This window comes from Musca autumnalis, unplaced genomic scaffold (assembly GCF_047663935.1).
Source record: "Musca autumnalis isolate F117 unplaced genomic scaffold, ASM4766393v1 scaffold_3, whole genome shotgun sequence".
Classification (NCBI taxonomy): Eukaryota; Metazoa; Arthropoda; class Insecta; order Diptera; family Muscidae; genus Musca; species Musca autumnalis.
Genome location: NW_027411866.1, coordinates 173,192,765 through 173,210,625, shown reverse-complemented (window position 1 = coordinate 173,210,625; position 17,861 = coordinate 173,192,765). Strand labels below are relative to the sequence as shown.

The following is a 17,861-nucleotide window of genomic DNA, read 5'->3' as shown; positions in this document are numbered from 1 at the left end:
TATTTTTGTTGCATCTTCTTTTCACCAATTAGAAACTGAGATCCATTCCTCGGTCATCTTCTACCATTTTAATAATCTTTTTTATTTGCCTTCTTTACAGGGCAACAAAAATCCTGGTATGGTTGGCAATCCGATGGGAGCCGCTGTCATGAATCAGCTTGGCAGTAAATCGCCAAATTTACAATCTCCAAATGCCGGTGGTATGCAAGTAAATGTTAACCAGATGTGTGCCATTGTTAACTCTATGCCAATGTCCATTTCAAACAATGGCACTCAAATGAATTCCATGTCAGGTAAGAAGAGACTTTTAATTCTATGCCGACAAAAATATTGATATACCTATATCTTTTAATATGCTATTTCACTACAATGTCCTTTACCGACTAATCTGTTCCTACTATTTCCGTCAGTTGATGGTGAGAATAGAACAGGGGTTAGGTGAACACACTATATAAACTGGTGTGCGAAATAGTAGAGCCACAGAAGTTACAACGTATTAAACGTTTCTAAATCTCTTCTGAAAAGTGGAATTTTTATAGTGGAACATTATCCCATAAATAAAATTAAGTCAACATTTGTCCAATTTGCGGTTTGACCCTGTATTAGGCAGGGCAGAGCCTGTAAAGAGGTGTGCGAAATAACAGAGCCACTTTAAGTAAATAAGAAAATTTATATTTGACTGTCAAAACAATAGAGAAAACGTTAGTTATCCTTCCTAACATTATTTTCCTGAATGAACTTGCACCAAAAATTAAAATTTTAACTCCCCTTCCAGAGTTAATGGGGCTAAAACACCTGCACCAAAAATTAAAATATTATCATCTCCCCTTCCAGAGTTAATGGGGCTGAATCCCCATATGGACCCAGAATCAAAGATAAAGCCCCATCAGACCTCCAATATATCGCAAACATCAATAATATTTGTGATTGTCAAGAAAATGGGCTAAACTACTATCAAAAATAAGAAAAAAAATCAAAAGCCGGTCGAAAAATGTTAATATTTTTTTTTTTAAGAGCAAAAATGGGGGTCCTGTAAGGAATATTACCATATGGGAATCCTACGAGAACGGTTATAAACATACTCTGTCTTTATGTTTAAGATTCGTGATTTTTCGTGCAGGTTTATTCAGGAAATTTGGTGCAGGTTTATTCAGGAAAATAATGTTAGGAAGGATAACTAACGTTTTCTCTATTATTTTGACGGTCAAATCTAAATTGTCTTATTTACTTAAAGTGGCTCTATTATTTCGCACATCTCTTTACAGGCTCTGCCCTGCATAATACAAGGTCAACCCCCAAATCGGACAAATGTTGACTGATGTTCCAGAATAAAAGTGCAAACTACGCCATAACACACTGTTCAGAAGCCATTTAGAAACGCATTTCCACTTCAAAAAATCGACTTTTTTTGTAATTTTCGACTTTTGATGAAAAATTTAAATATGCGATCAAAATTTAATCATAAATGTTACTTACATTCATATATAAAGTCAGGAATTTGTTAGGAATGTTGCAAGAGTATTTTCTCAATAAAAACCAAGGAATTGGCATGTAAGAATACACATATATTACTCTTCAAAGTTTTTGGGACTTTAAAAAGGAGGCCCGATTGCAGGAAAACTATACGTTTTTTTTTAGTATGCTTAAAAAGTCTCAAAAATATCATTTTTATACAAAATTTTAAGTTTTATCGCAAAAAAAATCTCGGCGTTAAGTGGGTTAAAGCATTGTAACTTCTGTGGCTCTATTATTTCGCACACCAGTGTATAACATATATAGCCGTATTATTATGTAATTTGCCATAGTTTAGATTGTCATGGTTTATAGTTTATTAATCTTGGTATAAATTTAAGAGTGGTAAATTAATATCGGATCATTTTGAAATATTTACCACAAGAAACCCTTGGGGCCAGATGTTGATGTTTGTTACATTCTCCGCATTGAGGTTAAGCATCATGACATGTTCCGAAATGAGCCTCATGATAATAATTGTTTTAGACCAGTGACCTATGACAAGGTGATCCGCGAGGAGGCCTTATACTTGATTTGAGACACGTTTTTCACCAAGCAGAATATACAAGTTTGTAAAAATTCGGTCCATAACCATGAATCAGTACGCTTGCATGTCCGACAATTATCAATTATGGAGGTAAAAACTTTAGTACATAATTTATTGGCCTCTTTTGAGTATCTTCTGGTCGTAGGCACAATAGTGGTGGACGATAAGACACCAACTTGCGGTGTTTCCTCTTCCTCATTCTCCTACATCCAATATATCCAATCTCTTAGAGTAGAAGGGGAAATCAGCAGTTCTAAGTGGATGAACTGAAGCTACATTAAAGTTGGCTAATGGGTAGTTAGAGTCCTCCATGTTCTGTTCTATAAAACCCACCACCTCATGCAGATTGATTTTAGATAAAGTAAGAAGTAAAATTTGTCCAGCAGAGCGTAAACAACACATAGCTTTAAGTCAAGCAAAAATAATAGTAATTGTAGTGATTTTGTTTCCACTGTTATGTTAGGTTACGTTTAAGAATACCCAGCCATCTAATAGTATAGGTGACTGCTTTACTCGGAGACCGTTGGTCCATTGTGTTCATCCTAGGTAGGTTAGAGGTGATGAAGATGATGTAAAGATGTGATGAAGGTAATGGTGTGGTAAGATGTTGATGAGTTACAACTGCAGGTGAAGTGAAGATGTAGGGTTGATGGTGTGGAAAGATGAAGATGGAATTGATGAAAGATGAAGATGTGCGTCGTTGGCCAATTACTTTACTGGACGTAGATAGAAGAGAATTATGTTAGGGAACTTGGCCAAACACCTATCGTGGAGTTGAGTAGGACAATGGGATCTATGCTAGATAGATCAAAGTATATATGTATATCATATCTACCCTGCAGTCGGTGTCTTCTTGTTTGCAACAAGGGACACCTGCAAAGTAGATGATTAACAGTCTCTCCACTGTCAATCATCATGATCTTGGCCTCTTGATTTCACATATTCGACCCCATGGGCGTCTGTATAGTTATTAACATTGTGGTAGGCGAACCGTATACGGAACGCCAAGTTGTTGAACATCACAAAACAAATGACCGCACAACGGAATTGGCGTTGGATTGGTCCTAGCTATTACGTGGAGAAAATCAATCAATACAGAACTTCAAGCAACAAACTAATTATGGAATGACGTCGGTCAAGCTATCACACAACTGATTTTTTATTAAAGGATCAATGAAGCTCCATGCTCCACAAGGATAACAGAGAAAACATATTGAATCAATATGAGTTTTGTACCGCATGTAGTCGGTTATTTGTGCACAATTACACATATTTATGTTTTATTGAAATTTTAATAATTGTCACGGAAAAATATTTTTTCTCATATATACATATATAAGTCAAAGTGTTTTATTGTAATAGGCTGAGATAATGTATAGGTATTTAAGAAAAATCGGCGGATAATTTCTTATCTGTTTTTTAATAAAGTCAACTCAGGGAAAATCCATATACAGAATAAATCTATACCATTTTTATTAATTCACCAAAGGTTGTCTCGAGAAAAACAGCTGCAGTCAGTTTTGTCCACAGACATACATACCTCAGCCTATAAAAAGAAAAATAATCAAATACCTATTATTTAAAATAGTTTTTTTAATTGTTTGTCGAAATAAAATTGTTTTCTGCTCATACAAGCATACAGGTGCCATTAAGATTATACCTTAATATTCCATAAATTTTCTATTTTATTGAAATTTAAATAATTGTTACAGAAAAATATTTTTTCGCATTCAGAGGTCTACCTCTTATACATAAGTCACAGTGTTTTATTGTAATAGGCTGAGATTATGCATAGGTCTTTAAGAAAAATCGACGGATAATTTCTTATCTGGTTTTTAATAATGTCGGCTCAGGGAAAATCCATATACAGAATAAATCTATACAATTGTTATTAACGCACCAAATGTCTCGAGGAAAACAGTTGAAGTCAGTTTTGTCCACAGACACACATATATATACCTCAGCCTACAAAAAGAAACAAATACCGACTATTTAATATAGTTTTTTTTTTAATTTTTTGTCGAAATAAAATTCTTTTCTACACATACAAAAATGCAAGTACCATTAAGAATACACCTTAAAATTCCACGGGACGGATAGATTGCCCGTTACACGCACAAAAAGTTTTGTAAATTTAAAAAATATATTACACAGTCGTAGTCATGAGTTATCAGGTTTGGACAACCGAATTTAGTTGGTGGGCAGGGTTTTTGAAGCGCTCGGGTCATAGTCTGTATTATTCGCAGCTGTCATTATTGTAGACAGCTTCTTTACTCGGTGACCAGCGGTTCAAAGAAAAAAATACTGAAGAGAAAGAAAAGCATAAAAATTTGGGTTTCAAGTTTTTTTCAATCTTTTTTGCTACTTTGAGAAACACAGTGGAAAATCGATAAACCGCATCCCGACAATTAGTTACAAACTGTCCGTTTACAGAAAATTCGCGAGAATTCGAAAAATACTTGCATTTGGCCTTCAGAACTTCAGAACCCAGCTCATGAGAAAAGGGCACAGTTGGGAACTTAAACGAGTGAAATAGACAATCAGTTTTTTACACAGAATATCTAAGTCTTGTGCCAGACTATGAAAATTTTCATGAAAATGTTTTGAGCTTATGGATAAGAAGGGAGAAAGGGAGCTCCTTCACCTCCGCTCTCTCCTAAAAGCTAAAATATTTTTGTTCGTTCTCTATATTTGTAATAACTTAGGCATCCATAGCTCAGCACCCTTATGACATACATACCTAATTTTTCGTATACCCGTTCCATATATCGTTAAGAATTCCTTATTTAAAAATCAGCGCTCTACATTTGCGCTAAAGCGAGTAAATCGATCTACAAAATTTGACAATTCGTTTGAGAAGAATAAAAAATTCTTGTAATAATTATTTAGTTTTTATTTCCCTCTGACCTCGAGCCAAAAAAGTTAGAAAAAGATAAGAATAAAAAATTTTACAAAAACAGGGTGTTAGAACTAACATCCTCAAGGAATAAAACTACGCCACGAGCGTAAGTCCATATGGACATCAAATCTCAAACGGCCTTCTTCAATATATAAAAATGAAGCAGAGGGTTATTAGAAATGGTCTCATAGTACATGCCGTTCGGACCCGGCGATAAACAGTAGGTCCCAAGATGAACCGTGGTGCGCTCATTGATATGAGAGAATGTCCCTTCTGTGATGTTTGTGGAACAATTGTTATTATACCCACTTACTCATATTAATTGGTATTTACCAAATTCGCATCTCTATGCATGGGACGGACTTTAGCATAATTAGCACCCCTTTCTAAATGGTTTATATGTTAGCATTTTTATATCCTCAGATTTTAGGATAACGAGGGTGTATACAATCAAAATGTACCTCATCGAAATCATGGTTTTGGGACGAAATCCGTTTCAGACAATTTGGTGTCGATTTAAGATATGATCCCGCTAAGAATTTGGATTTCGCAATATTTTGTTCAAACTTAGTTTATATGATCGAAGATGGGAAAAATCGGTCCACTCCTTCGGTTCCTACGAAGGAAGGCAGTAAGCGATTTGGTCCATACAATGTACATCGTAATATTTCTATTAGACATAGATCTTCGAATATTGACTCTATGGGGGTTATCATGAACGGCAATTCCCCGTGAATTTTTTCACTTTATCCCTTAAGTTGCAACGGCGGAAAAACAAAACTCACGGGGAAAGTTCATTCATGATAACCCCCCCTATGTCCACTCCTTCGGGTAACTCCCACACAAAATTTGGGAAAATTCAATTCAAGACCTTTATTCGAATAGCTTTGATTCTTTTGGCAAAAAAAAAACTTGTGTTCGCTGCCCCCATTACGAAGGTACAAGTTTTTTCAGGGGCTTGTCCTTATTTTCTAATAAAATGGCCCGAAAGCTATACAGCCATACGGCACAAATTGTATGCGGCGTAAGATAACTCACGAACGGAACAGCCAAATTTAGTTTAACTCATATCAGTCCATATCAGTTTTCTCCTTAGGGTACCTCCCTCTCCTACAAAAGTTCAACATTTTTGATTGAGTGCAGTTTAGAGTCTGTCCGAAGATTCTTTGGAATTTTTTTCGAAAGTAATACTTGTGGTCCTGTTTATGGCAATATTATGTTTTTCGTGTGCAAGCCCATGCTTCCTAACGTAGTGGCCCAAAAGTGAAATGACTGGAGGGCGCGATATCTATCGAAAATGAATGACTTCCAAAATTTGATCCACTTCCAAATTGGACTATGCCCATATGCAACTCTTTTGAGCTTTGATTCAATTATATGGGGGTTATCATGAATGAAATTTCCCCGTGAGCAAGATGAATAATAAATCAATCGCAAAAACGTACTCGGGCAGTGAAGAAGTGTTTTATTTCACCGTCAAGAGCAATAAATAGAACAATTTCAAATGGGTAATAATATAATTGTTCCACAAACATCCCAGATGGGACAAGGGAGACTTCTCTCATATCAATGAGTGCACGCCGATTCATATTGGCTCAATGATATGGGACCTACTTTTTATTGCCGAGTCCGAACGGCGTGTCTTACGACACCACTTGTAGAGAAGTTTTTCAAGGCTTAAACACTCAGGAAATGTCGCCAGCATTACTGAGGGGGAATTTTGCCACCGTTGGAAATTTGATGTTGCTTGGCCTGGGATTCGAACCGCAGACCTTCTGAGTGCAAGGCGGACGTGCTAACCATTGCACCACGGTGGCCCCTCAAATGGGTATGGCCCAAAAAAGTTTCTGCTTGCAATTTTAAGTATTAAAAATAATATAAAAAAATCCAATATGGGTTTTAAATCTTGACATTGATGGATTGAGGCTACGTTGGTGGATGTCTTGGTTTAGTTCATAAGTTGCATAAACATTTTGTATCCTATTTCCCCTGATTTGCAAGTTGATAATATAGGTATATGGAATTCTGACTGACAGATTTTGTTTCGAAGGAGTTTCTCGTATATTCCATTAAATTGTGTAATACGAAAGTTTTGTGGCCTTTGGCGTTAAAATAAAATCTCTTGGTCTTATTGAGCTTGATTTACGTTATTCAACCGATTTTAGAGTTAAAACAGTAGCCATGATTGTGAAGAAATGAAACATTCAAAGCAACCTCTATTAGCCTGTTTAAGGCAATACGGGAACAAAGTTCTGGATCATAGCATGAGTCACTTTTGGGCTATATCCAATAGCGTCATGGAATGACAAAACTAACAATGGGAGACGTGCAGATGTTTCAGACTTTCAGCCGACGTTTTTTTTTTTTTTTTTTTTTTTTTCGTTCTTTCTTTATTGCGAGTAATATAATATAAATGTAAGTAACAAATATGATATATACAAGAGGTTAGGAATTTGTAATCCCTTTTCTACTTCATTGTTTTATAAATTATATAACATATGAGTTTAGACAGTTAATATTAGGTTAAATAGGGAAAATACGCAAAAACAAAAAAACCCTTTTTAAACAATTTAGGTTTGGAATACGTTAGTGGATAAAAATTACGATGGTATTAGCTCATTAATATGTTGATACTGGGATATTTGGCATTTCCTTATAAAATTTTCTGTCAGCCTGATTATCTTGTGATGAACGAACTCAGATCCCGTCAAATGGTGTAGTCGTTTTGTAGAATATAACCAAGGGAGGTTATATATCATTTTAAGTATCTTATTCTGGCAGATTTGTAATTTCTTGATGTGGCATTTAGCCGACGTTGACCATACTGGAGCTCCATAAAACATCAATGGTTGGAATATGCCTTTAAAGATAAGTATTTTATTTTCAATATTTAACTCCGATCTACGGTTTATTAATGGATACAGTATTCTAGTTATTTTATTGATTTTGTCCACAACATGTGGTATGTGGCACTTAAAATTAACTCGAGTATCAAGTATAATTCCTAGGTACTTAACGTTGTTCTTCCATGTGATATCTTGATTATTAAAACGTAATGGTCGCTGAGGAGTGAAACGCGAACATCGCTTTCTTGTGAAATATATCGCTTCAGTTTTTTCAGTGTTTAAAAGAATTTTCCACTTAAAGAAATAATTTCTTAGCTCCTGTAACGCAGCTTCAAGACAAGCAATTATATCATTTGATAAAGTACCTGAACTAAGAATCGAGGTATCATCGGCAAAAATTGAAGTTGTACAGCCATGAAGACTTGGAATATCTGACGTATAGATGTTGTACAAAATGGGTGATAGGCAAGATCCTTGAGGGCAACCAGCAATGACATTTTTACTTTCAGAGTAAGAAGATCCTATTGCCACAAAAAATGATCTTTTGTGTAAAAAGCTTTGCACAATTTTTATTATTTCTATAGGAAAGTTTATTTTGAACATCTTGTAGATTATCCCATTATGCCAAACAGAATCAAACGCCGATTTAATATCAAGTAATACCATACCTGTGGAATTACCAGAGGAAAAGTTATCGTGTACAATATCTCTTATTTTGAGCAAAGGTTGTATGGTGTTATGCTCCTTTCGAAATCCAAATTGTTGAGGAGGAATAATGTTGTGCTGCTCAATAAAATTTAGGATTCTTTCTTTTACAACTTTTTCCAAAACTTTACTTAAAGAAGAAAGTAGACTAATTGGTCTGTATTCCGAAACAGAATCGCCAGGTTTGTTTGCTTTTTTGATTGGAATAGTTTTTGAACACTTCCATATTTGGGGAAAATAGCATAGCTTTAAACAGGAATTTATGATTAATGTCAAGGCTTTAACTCCGTTAAGTGGCAGATTTTTTAAACATAAATTGTTTATATTGTCCATTCCAGGAGATTTTTTGTTTTTTAGTTGTTTAACTATGTTGTGAATTTCATTTGTACTTGTTAAAAATGTATCGGGAACCATACAGTTTGTTTGTTCAATTTGTGAAATTGCATTATTCACTTCATCGATAGTACTGGGATCACTCATGTGTGTTGTCAGAGAAAAGTTTCTGTGAAAATGTTCAGCCAAAACATTACATTTGTCTTTAGATGAAAAATAAGACGTATTATTATATATGATGGTAGGAATTTGTTTGTTTTTTCTCTTCAAGACTTTAGAAATATTCCAAAACGGTTTCGACCCCTTGTCTAATGTCGATAACATTTCATTCCAGGACTTATTTCTATGCTTTTCTAATTCTTCCTTTATACGTTTATTAAGCCTATTCATTTGACGGCGATCATCAGGATCACGAAAACGTTTAAAGTTTCGGGAATATACATTCCTGTGTTGTATTAATATTTTAATATCATGAGGTATTGTATTTATGGAATAATTAGATCTTTTCTTTGGAACACTGTATTCAACAGCAGATTTTATGATACGCGAAAAACTATTTATTTTGGCATTAATCTGGTTTTCCTCGAGGACAAGGTTGTTTACGTAGATTGTAGGTAGATTCTTGTTAATATACCGCCGGTATTTGTTCCAATCTGCTTTGTTGTAGTTATATAAATTGTTTTCTCTAATTTCTCCATTAAAATCTATTTTACAGAATAATGGCAGGTGATCTGATCCAAGATTATTTATTGTTTTAACACGACTAACAAGTTGTGTCGAGTTGGTTATGTAAAGATCAAGATTTGACGGCTTTCTTCTGTGATCTGCGGGAATATATGAACAGTCTGATGAAAATAAAAGTTGTAAATTACTCATTTGGAGTTTCTCATAAAGAATATTTCCCCAGACGTTGCTCCTTCTACAGCCCCAGAACGCATGCCTTGAGTTAAAATCGCCTCCAATTATAAATTTGTTGCTAGAGGTGGTGAGTTTTCTCAGGTCAGAGGAAAAACTTTGTTTTCTTGTATTGAGATTTCTATTACCTCCTGGGAAATAACAAGAGTATATATCAATAGAATCGTTCTCTGACAGTACTCGAATGCCAATATTTTCAATTAATGATGTATTTAGACTTGGTAATAATCGGTGTTGAATATGCTTTTTAACTAAAATTGCCACTCCTCCACCCCTTTGATCTTGGCGGTCTTTCCTGTAGCAAGTAAAATTTTTGTTTTTTATCGAACAGCTGCTATTTAACCAGGTCTCGTTGAGCAGACATATACTTATATTTTCAGTTTCTAAAAAATTAAATAGTTCATTTACTTTGTTACGAACGCCTCTTGCGTTCCATGAAACTACATTCAATTGGGGAATCAATTTAAAAATTTAAATGCCAGCGAAGTAACGACTTCAAACTGATCAGCCTTAGATTTACACTTCTTTAAACTTGAAATCAACTCGAGGGTTAATTTTTCATTTCTTCTAATGCAAAAAGAGTGTCCTGATTCGTTTGAGGAACGTTCCATTCAGCAGAGCGTGGGACTTCTCCCTGTTTCAGGGTATTGGGAAAAACATTACCATAATTTGCGCTGTTTTTGTATTGTACAGTCGGTCTTATTCGGTTTCTTGGCTGATATTTCTGCCTTATTTCTAAGAAAGTCTTTCTAGCCGGACAATCGAGAGAAGATGATTTGTGGGCACCGTTGCAGTTTGCACATTTCTCGGTTGAACCATTACATTCAGATGTTTTGTGATTACCAGCACAATTAGCACAGAAAGTTTTTACGCCACAACGGTTTGAGCCATGGCCGAACATCTGGCAGTTGTAACATTGGGTAATTTTGTTCCTATTTGGTTTTTGGTATTCCCATGTTACTTTTATATGGTTTAGTGAAGAGTATCCGTGTCGCAACTCTTTAAGGCTAATCGACTTTCTTTGAAAATATACTACATAAATGATATTTTCTTGATTGTAAGTTTCAACTTTTTTAGTCACCAATTTTACGTCTATGCATTTTAATCCCATATTAATGAGCTCTTTTTTTAATATCATTGGGTCCATTTTATCCAAACCTAAAAGAATGGCCTTGTAAGGTTTTTCATGCTTTGCGGTATATGTGAAAAACTCTACGCTAAGATTGTCCTTAAGCGCCTTTAAGACTGGATCAACATCTGTACCATTGGTCAAAAAAAGTTTCAATCCAATTGAAATCTTTTTGATTGAGTAATCATTTATTTTGAGTATTCTGCACAACTCATGTATTTGTTCTGTTTTGCATTTTAGTATGGTAATGGGGGGTATCTTTACTTTAATCGAATTATCGATTTGTACATCATCATTAGCGTTGACATCTTCAATATCATCATCATCTACAGTTTGGAGAGGCAGATAAAAGTTTTGACTCACTGCTCCCTGGGGAGAGCCATTAGGTTTTGCCTTTTTACTCATTTTATTATGCCTCTGAGAGGCAACAGCATCGTCGTCGCACTGTCTCTTAATGTTGTTGTTTTAACTATTTTATTCTTGTAAGTGTTAATTCAAGACACAAGGCAAGAATAGCTGTACTTTTCTAATTTGTTATTGGGTTTAGTAAAGAATTTATAATTTGAGAAGAAACACGTCTGTAATGTTTAAGGGGTACAATACGACTGATGCCGACGTTTTTGAATCTGTTATTCGGCGTCCCTGTATTGGGAATTACTTTCTTGCCTGTAGAAAAAATTAATAATTTTTATAATTCTAACAGTGGGAAATTACCTCTTCCCCCTATGCATAGAAAATAAAATTATATATTAGAAACCACCATATGACTGTGTAATCTTCTTTTTTCTCAAGGTATGAACACCATTGCTCAGGGAAATATGGGTAATATGGTGCTAACTAATAGTGGAATGGGCGGCATGGGAGTCGGTGGTGCCGGAATGATAAAACAACAAATTGGCGCCGGTCCCGGTGGTATGATGAATGCCGGTCCCGGTGGTGTTGGTCCAGTTGGTCCTGGTAATATGGGTCCTGCGGTTGGTGGTCCCCAACAGGGCATGCACATGGGTGGTCCCGGTGGACATCCCCAGGTAATGCAAAATGGACCAATGATGCGTATGGTGGGCCAGCAACACATGTTACGTGGTCCTAGTCCTCATTTGATGGGTGGCAATGGACCCGGTGGTATAGGAGGTGGTCCTCGCATGCAGAATCCTAATATGCAAATGGGTAAGTTCTACTTAACAATAATTATTTACTTATTTAAGATACAATTGTCTAACATAAGATACATTTCCCTTTTATGTGACTAATCTCTCATCTTTCCCTAAAACTCCTAATGGTCCATAATTATTTGTTCGATTCCTTCATTCGTTGGTGTTATAGGTCAAATGAACAACATGGTTGGTGGCGGTGTTGGACCGAACGGACCCTATGGCGGTGGGGTTGGTGTCGGCAACGTTGGCAACTATGGAGGCCCTGGCGGTCCTCAAGGTGGCATCAATGTCAATGCCAATAATCCCCAGCAACAAATGTTAGCTCAACAGATCGCAGCGCAGCATGGTGGTGTACCACCAAATATGACTGCGGCTATGCAACAGGGACAACGTGGACCAGGCGGTGTACCACTAGGAATGGGTGGCGCCGGTGTAGGTGGTACTGATGGCACTGGTGCTGGTTTGGTCGGTGGACCACAGCAACAACAGATGAATAATGCTCAAATGAATCCCAATCAACAACAAAACCCACAGGGCGGTCTAATGGGTGCTGGTGTTATGGGTGGTATTCGACCACCACAAGCGGGCGCCGGACCCGGCGGTCCACAACAAAATTCCATGATGTTGTCGCAACAACAACAGCAGCAACAACAACAGCCAGGAACATCTCAACAAGGTGGTAACGCCGGCGGTGGTGGCAATGCAGGTGCTGGCAGTGGTGCAGGTGGTGGTGGCACTGGAGGTCAACATATCTCGGATGAGCGTAAAAAACAAATTCAACAGCAACTTATGCTGCTATTGCACGCACACAAGTGTAACCGGCGAGAAAGTCTCAATCCAAATCGCGAGAAATGTAACGTCCAATATTGTAAACCAATGCAGGATGTTCTTACACACATGGCTACGTGTAAGCAGAGTCGAGATTGTACCATGCAGCACTGCATATCATCGAGACAAATTCTTCTGCATTACAAGACTTGCCAGCGATCCGATTGTATTATTTGCTTCCCATTCCGTCAAAATCATGGAGGCAATGCTGGTGGCGGCGGCGGACCTAACAACGCCAATCAACAACAAGGACAACCTAATGCCAACGATAAACAAGTTCCCGGAGGTGTTGGCGGTCCACAACAGGTTGGTGGTCCACAGCAGCCAAGTGGTGTTGGAGGAGTACAACAAGGTGGCGGTGTGGCTCCAAATGTAACGGCTGGCGCAGGCGGCATGCCAGTAGGTCCGGGACTAGTCGGACCTAATCAAGGCCAAATGAATATGAAACCTAATGCTGGTGACATGCAACAGCAAATGCAAAATGCCTCTCAGAATCCTAATCAAGAGATTAGAAGATTCGATAGCATGGGGATGCAGGGAGCTGTGGGCAATGCAGGTGGACCAAATAATATGTTACAGGGTAATGCCGTGAATGCGCAACAACAACAAATGCAAGGCATTCGAATGGCCGGAGTTCCGCCAACTGCGCGCGTAATGTCTACAGCGGTTGGAGGACCTGGAGGTGGCGGTGTGCCTGTAGGTCCATCCTCTGCCGGAAATAATGATCAAGGCGGCATGCGTCAAGTTGTTAATAATCTTTTGATAAGTGGTGGTGGAAATGGTCCAGGTCCCGATGGAGGAATGCAAAACCAGCAACAACAAATGCTGCTGCAAGGCGGAGCAGGTGGACCTAATAAATTTCAAATGTCAGTACCCACGCCTCGTCTATCTGATTTGCTGAAACCCGGTGTCAAAGTACCGACAGATCCCAACCAAGTTCAAGCGAATGCCCTTAATCAGCAACAACAACAGCAGCAACAATCGAACATTCCCCTCTCGGTCAATGTACACAACAATTTCAATAATTCCAATATAAACAACCTTCTGGGTGGTGGAAATGCCGGTGATATGGTTGGAGCCGGTGGGCCTGTTGGTGGAGCACCACCAAATAAACAACTTACACCACAAGAATTAGCCAAGATGAAAATGCAAGCCCAAGCAGGAGGTGGAGCCGGTGGCTTAGTGGGTGGCCCTAATAATGCCGCTCCCAATAACAATGTAGCAGGCAATCAAAATGCGTCTGGTGGCATGCAAGGTGTACCAAATGTTCCTGGCGGACCTAATAATTCCGGAGCCGGAGGTGTGCCGACTACTTCACAAAATTCTGGTGGTGTACCTGGGGGTGGATCAGGTGGAACAAATGCTTCTGGTGGGGGAACGGACGAAAACAAAGATTGGCGAGAACTTGTCACAGATGACCTTCGTAAGCATTTAGTGCACAAATTAGTACAAGCAATTTTCCCCACATCCGACCCAGCCACCATGTTAGACAAACGCATGCACAATCTTGTCTCCTATGCAGAAAAGGTCGAGCGTGATATGTACGAAATGGCCAAATCTCGATCAGAATACTACCACCTGCTAGCCGAGAAGATCTACAAAATTCAGAAGGAACTGGAGGAAAAAAGGATCAAGAGGAAGGAACAACAACTTATTCAAATGCAGCAGCAACAGCAACAACAAGGGGTTGGTGCTGGAGGAGTTGGAGCTGGACCCAGTAATGTAGCAGGCGGTGGTGGTGTTGGCGGCGTTGGTACTGGACCTACTTCAGCAGGTGGATTACCGGGTCAACAAATGCCTCCTGGAGGTCATCCAGGACAACAGCAAATGCAGCAACAAATAAGGCCCATGGTCAGTCCCATGGGAGGAGGTGTTGGTCCCGGTGGACCAGTGGGTCCGAACCAGGGCGGTGGCATGCCAATGGGAGGCGCTGGTATGATGCAACTTCGTGGGCAAACGCCTGGTAATGTTGGCGGTGGTGGTCTCATGCCCGGCCAAAATATGGCCGGAATGCGTAGTCATTCACCTGGTGGTAATATGTTGGCTTTGCAACAACAACAGCAGCAACAACAACGTATGCAATTCCCGCAACAAGGTAACATGTTGGTTGGACCTCCGGGACCAAGTCCTGGAGGCAATAGCATGGGTGGTGGAGGAATTTCTGCATCGCAGCAAAATATGGTGGTTCCAAACCCTGTACTCTCACCATTCACTGGACAAGCCATGCAAGGACAGCCTGGCACTGGAGGAGTAGCTGGTGTTTTGACAAGTCCAATACCGGGTCAGCAGCAGCAATTTATCAACGCTAATGGTGGAACCGGTGCTCATACCTCACAACAATTGAATGAGATGATGAAACAACAGCGCATGATGCAACAACAACAACAGCAGCAGCAACAACAGCAAAGTGGAATGCTAATGCCACAGTCACCATTCAACAACAGCAACAGTGCTGGTAATACGCAAATGTCACAGCAACCGTTTACATCTCCAATGGCTCAGCAGCAACAACAAAAACAAAACATGATGACCAGTGCCGGAGGTGCAGGAAGCATGGGAAATATGCCTCCAACGCCTACAAGCATGGAATCCATTTCAGCGGTAGTAGGTGGTGGTGGTACAAGTGCATCAGGACCAACCAGCGTAACAAGTACCGCTTCCGCAGGAACAGTGGGTGCCGCTGGCGGCATGGTCGCAGCGCCTAGTCCATCTCCTAGTTTTACAACAAATGGTCCCATAGGTACCCCGATTAACAACAATCCACCATCGGTACCACCGCTGATGCAAACGATAGGTGGTGATCGTGGAAATACCCCACCTCCAGCAGCAGCATCATTGAATCCTTCATCTCCCGCCTCAGCAAATGCAACATCTGCAGCTACAACAGCAACAAGTGCAGGAACCGTAGGCTTGCAGTCTACCTCTACGTCGTCTGCGACAACACCAACGGCATCAGCGTCAACGGTGTCGGCAACAGCGCCTGTATCGGCGTCATCGACAACAATCACCACAACAACCGCCACTGCTACAATGTTGTCCTCATCTAGCACTACCTCGGCATCAACAACCACGTCAATGGCGTCGACTACGGCGGCGGGTACAGGATCCACACCAATAGCAAGTTCCATGGCAAGTTGTACATCAAGCACGACAACAACATCAGCAACTGAAACCAGTGTCGCCAGCAACGGCCCAGCCCAAAATCTGCAACAAATGACATCAATGGGCAAAGGAAGCTCCGGCACTGCTACGACGACAACAACTACCTCAGCCATTAGTTCAGCATTACCGTCAACAAGACCAGTGAGTAGCAGCAATAGTTTGTCCTCCCAAATGGCAGCTCTAGAAGCAGCAGCCCGTGACAACGATGACGATCCACCTAACTCTCCCAATGGCGATTCACAAAATGCCGGCGGTGGTAAGTCTTGCAAGGGTAAATTGGATTCCATAAAGCAAGAAGATGACATTAAGAAGGAATATATGGACGATGGCAGTGCCGGAGAAAATTCTCAGCAAGAATCTTCCGCCGGTGTTGGCAAAAAGGTTAACAACGATGGCACAGCCAAATTGGAAATTAAAACTGAAGATGGTGATGTGAAAATCAAATCAGAGCCTATGGAAGTTGATGAGGCTGCAGGTGGTGGCAGTGGTGCTAATGCAACAGCAACAAGTGGTGAAGCTGCCAAGGCTGTAGGAACCGGTGACAGTAAAGACGATATTAAACCTATGGTAGATGGTTCTTCAGCCGGTGGAGCAGGAGGTGATGTAAAAGTCAAGACCGAAACTAAACCGGCAGCGCCAGAGCCATTGATGCCAAATGCTGGCGACAAGAAAAAGAAATGTGGTAAGTATTGCAAAAATTTAAAAAATAATATTGGAACAATTAACAAAAAATATATATATTTTTTTTCTAATTTTGCAGTATTTGATCCCGAGGAACTTAAACAAGCCTTGTTGCCAACTCTGGAGAAACTTATACGCCATGAACCAGAATCTGTACCATTCCGTTCTCCAGTTGATCCACAGGTCTTGGGCATACCCGATTATTTTGAAATCATCAAGAAACCCATGGATTTGGGTAGTATTAAAAACAACTTAATGAATGGCAAATACAATGATCCCTGGGAATATGTGGACGATGTTTGGTTGATGTTTGACAATGCTTGGCTATATAATCGTAAATCATCAAAAGTTTACAAATATTGTACAAAGGTACGTTTGAATAATCGATATAATAATGCCATTAATTAAATAAATAATTATTTGAAAAAAAAAATGAGCATTGCTATAGCCCCTTTTTTAAATGTTGTCTTCTTTTTTTCATTTCAGCTATCAGAAGTTTTTGAACAAGAAATAGATCCTGTAATGCGTGACTTGGGTTATTGTTGTGGTCGTAAATACACATTCAATCCACAAGTTTTATGCTGTTATGGTAAACAATTGTGTACCATACCTAGAGATGCCAAATACTACAGTTATCAAAATAGGTATGTAATGTGGCAGACAATATTAAAATAGCATTCATTTATTTAAAATATCATTCATATATAGTATATACGTCTGTGTGTCTTAGGCCTTTTGAAACATAATACATTTTTAGAAAGAAACAAAAACAGAAACTAGAATTAGTTACAATCTAAATAGATTTGTATGTAGATGAAAATTAAAAACACTAAAAATCATTTGTAACTTGATATATTTTATGTAGAAGAAATAACCACCATATTTTTTAACACCTCTCTCTGAAATTTGTTACCAGTCTCTCATTGATAAAATTAAACAATTAGCTTGTATATACAGACAAAACTCTTACAAACTAATAGAAACTTATTTCAACCATAATAATTAATATGTTTGTATCGATTCTAATGCCAACCTTATTTTTATTTTTCTTTTCTATACTTGCAAATGTTGAACAAAAAAACAAACCTTAAATAAACATCCTGGTTATGGTTTTTGTGTGCGTCTATTTTGAAATCCAATAATCTACAAC

At 38.7% G+C, this 17,861-nt stretch overlaps 1 protein-coding gene across 2 annotated transcripts in view; it reads left to right on the top strand.

Annotated features, from left to right (window-relative positions):
• The window catches only part of nej (CREB binding protein nejire), a 46,457-nt gene that overhangs the window by 15,275 nt on the left and 13,321 nt on the right, over positions 1-17,861 (top strand). For both annotated transcript variants that reach the window (XM_073975461.1, XM_073975463.1), the window contains 5 exons: positions 101-293; positions 11,679-12,053; positions 12,210-16,712; positions 16,791-17,080; positions 17,198-17,355. In XM_073975461.1, coding sequence (XP_073831562.1) covers positions 101-293; positions 11,679-12,053; positions 12,210-16,712; positions 16,791-17,080; positions 17,198-17,355 — 5,519 coding nt within the window. The remainder of the gene's footprint in view (positions 1-100; positions 294-11,678; positions 12,054-12,209; positions 16,713-16,790; positions 17,081-17,197; positions 17,356-17,861) is intronic.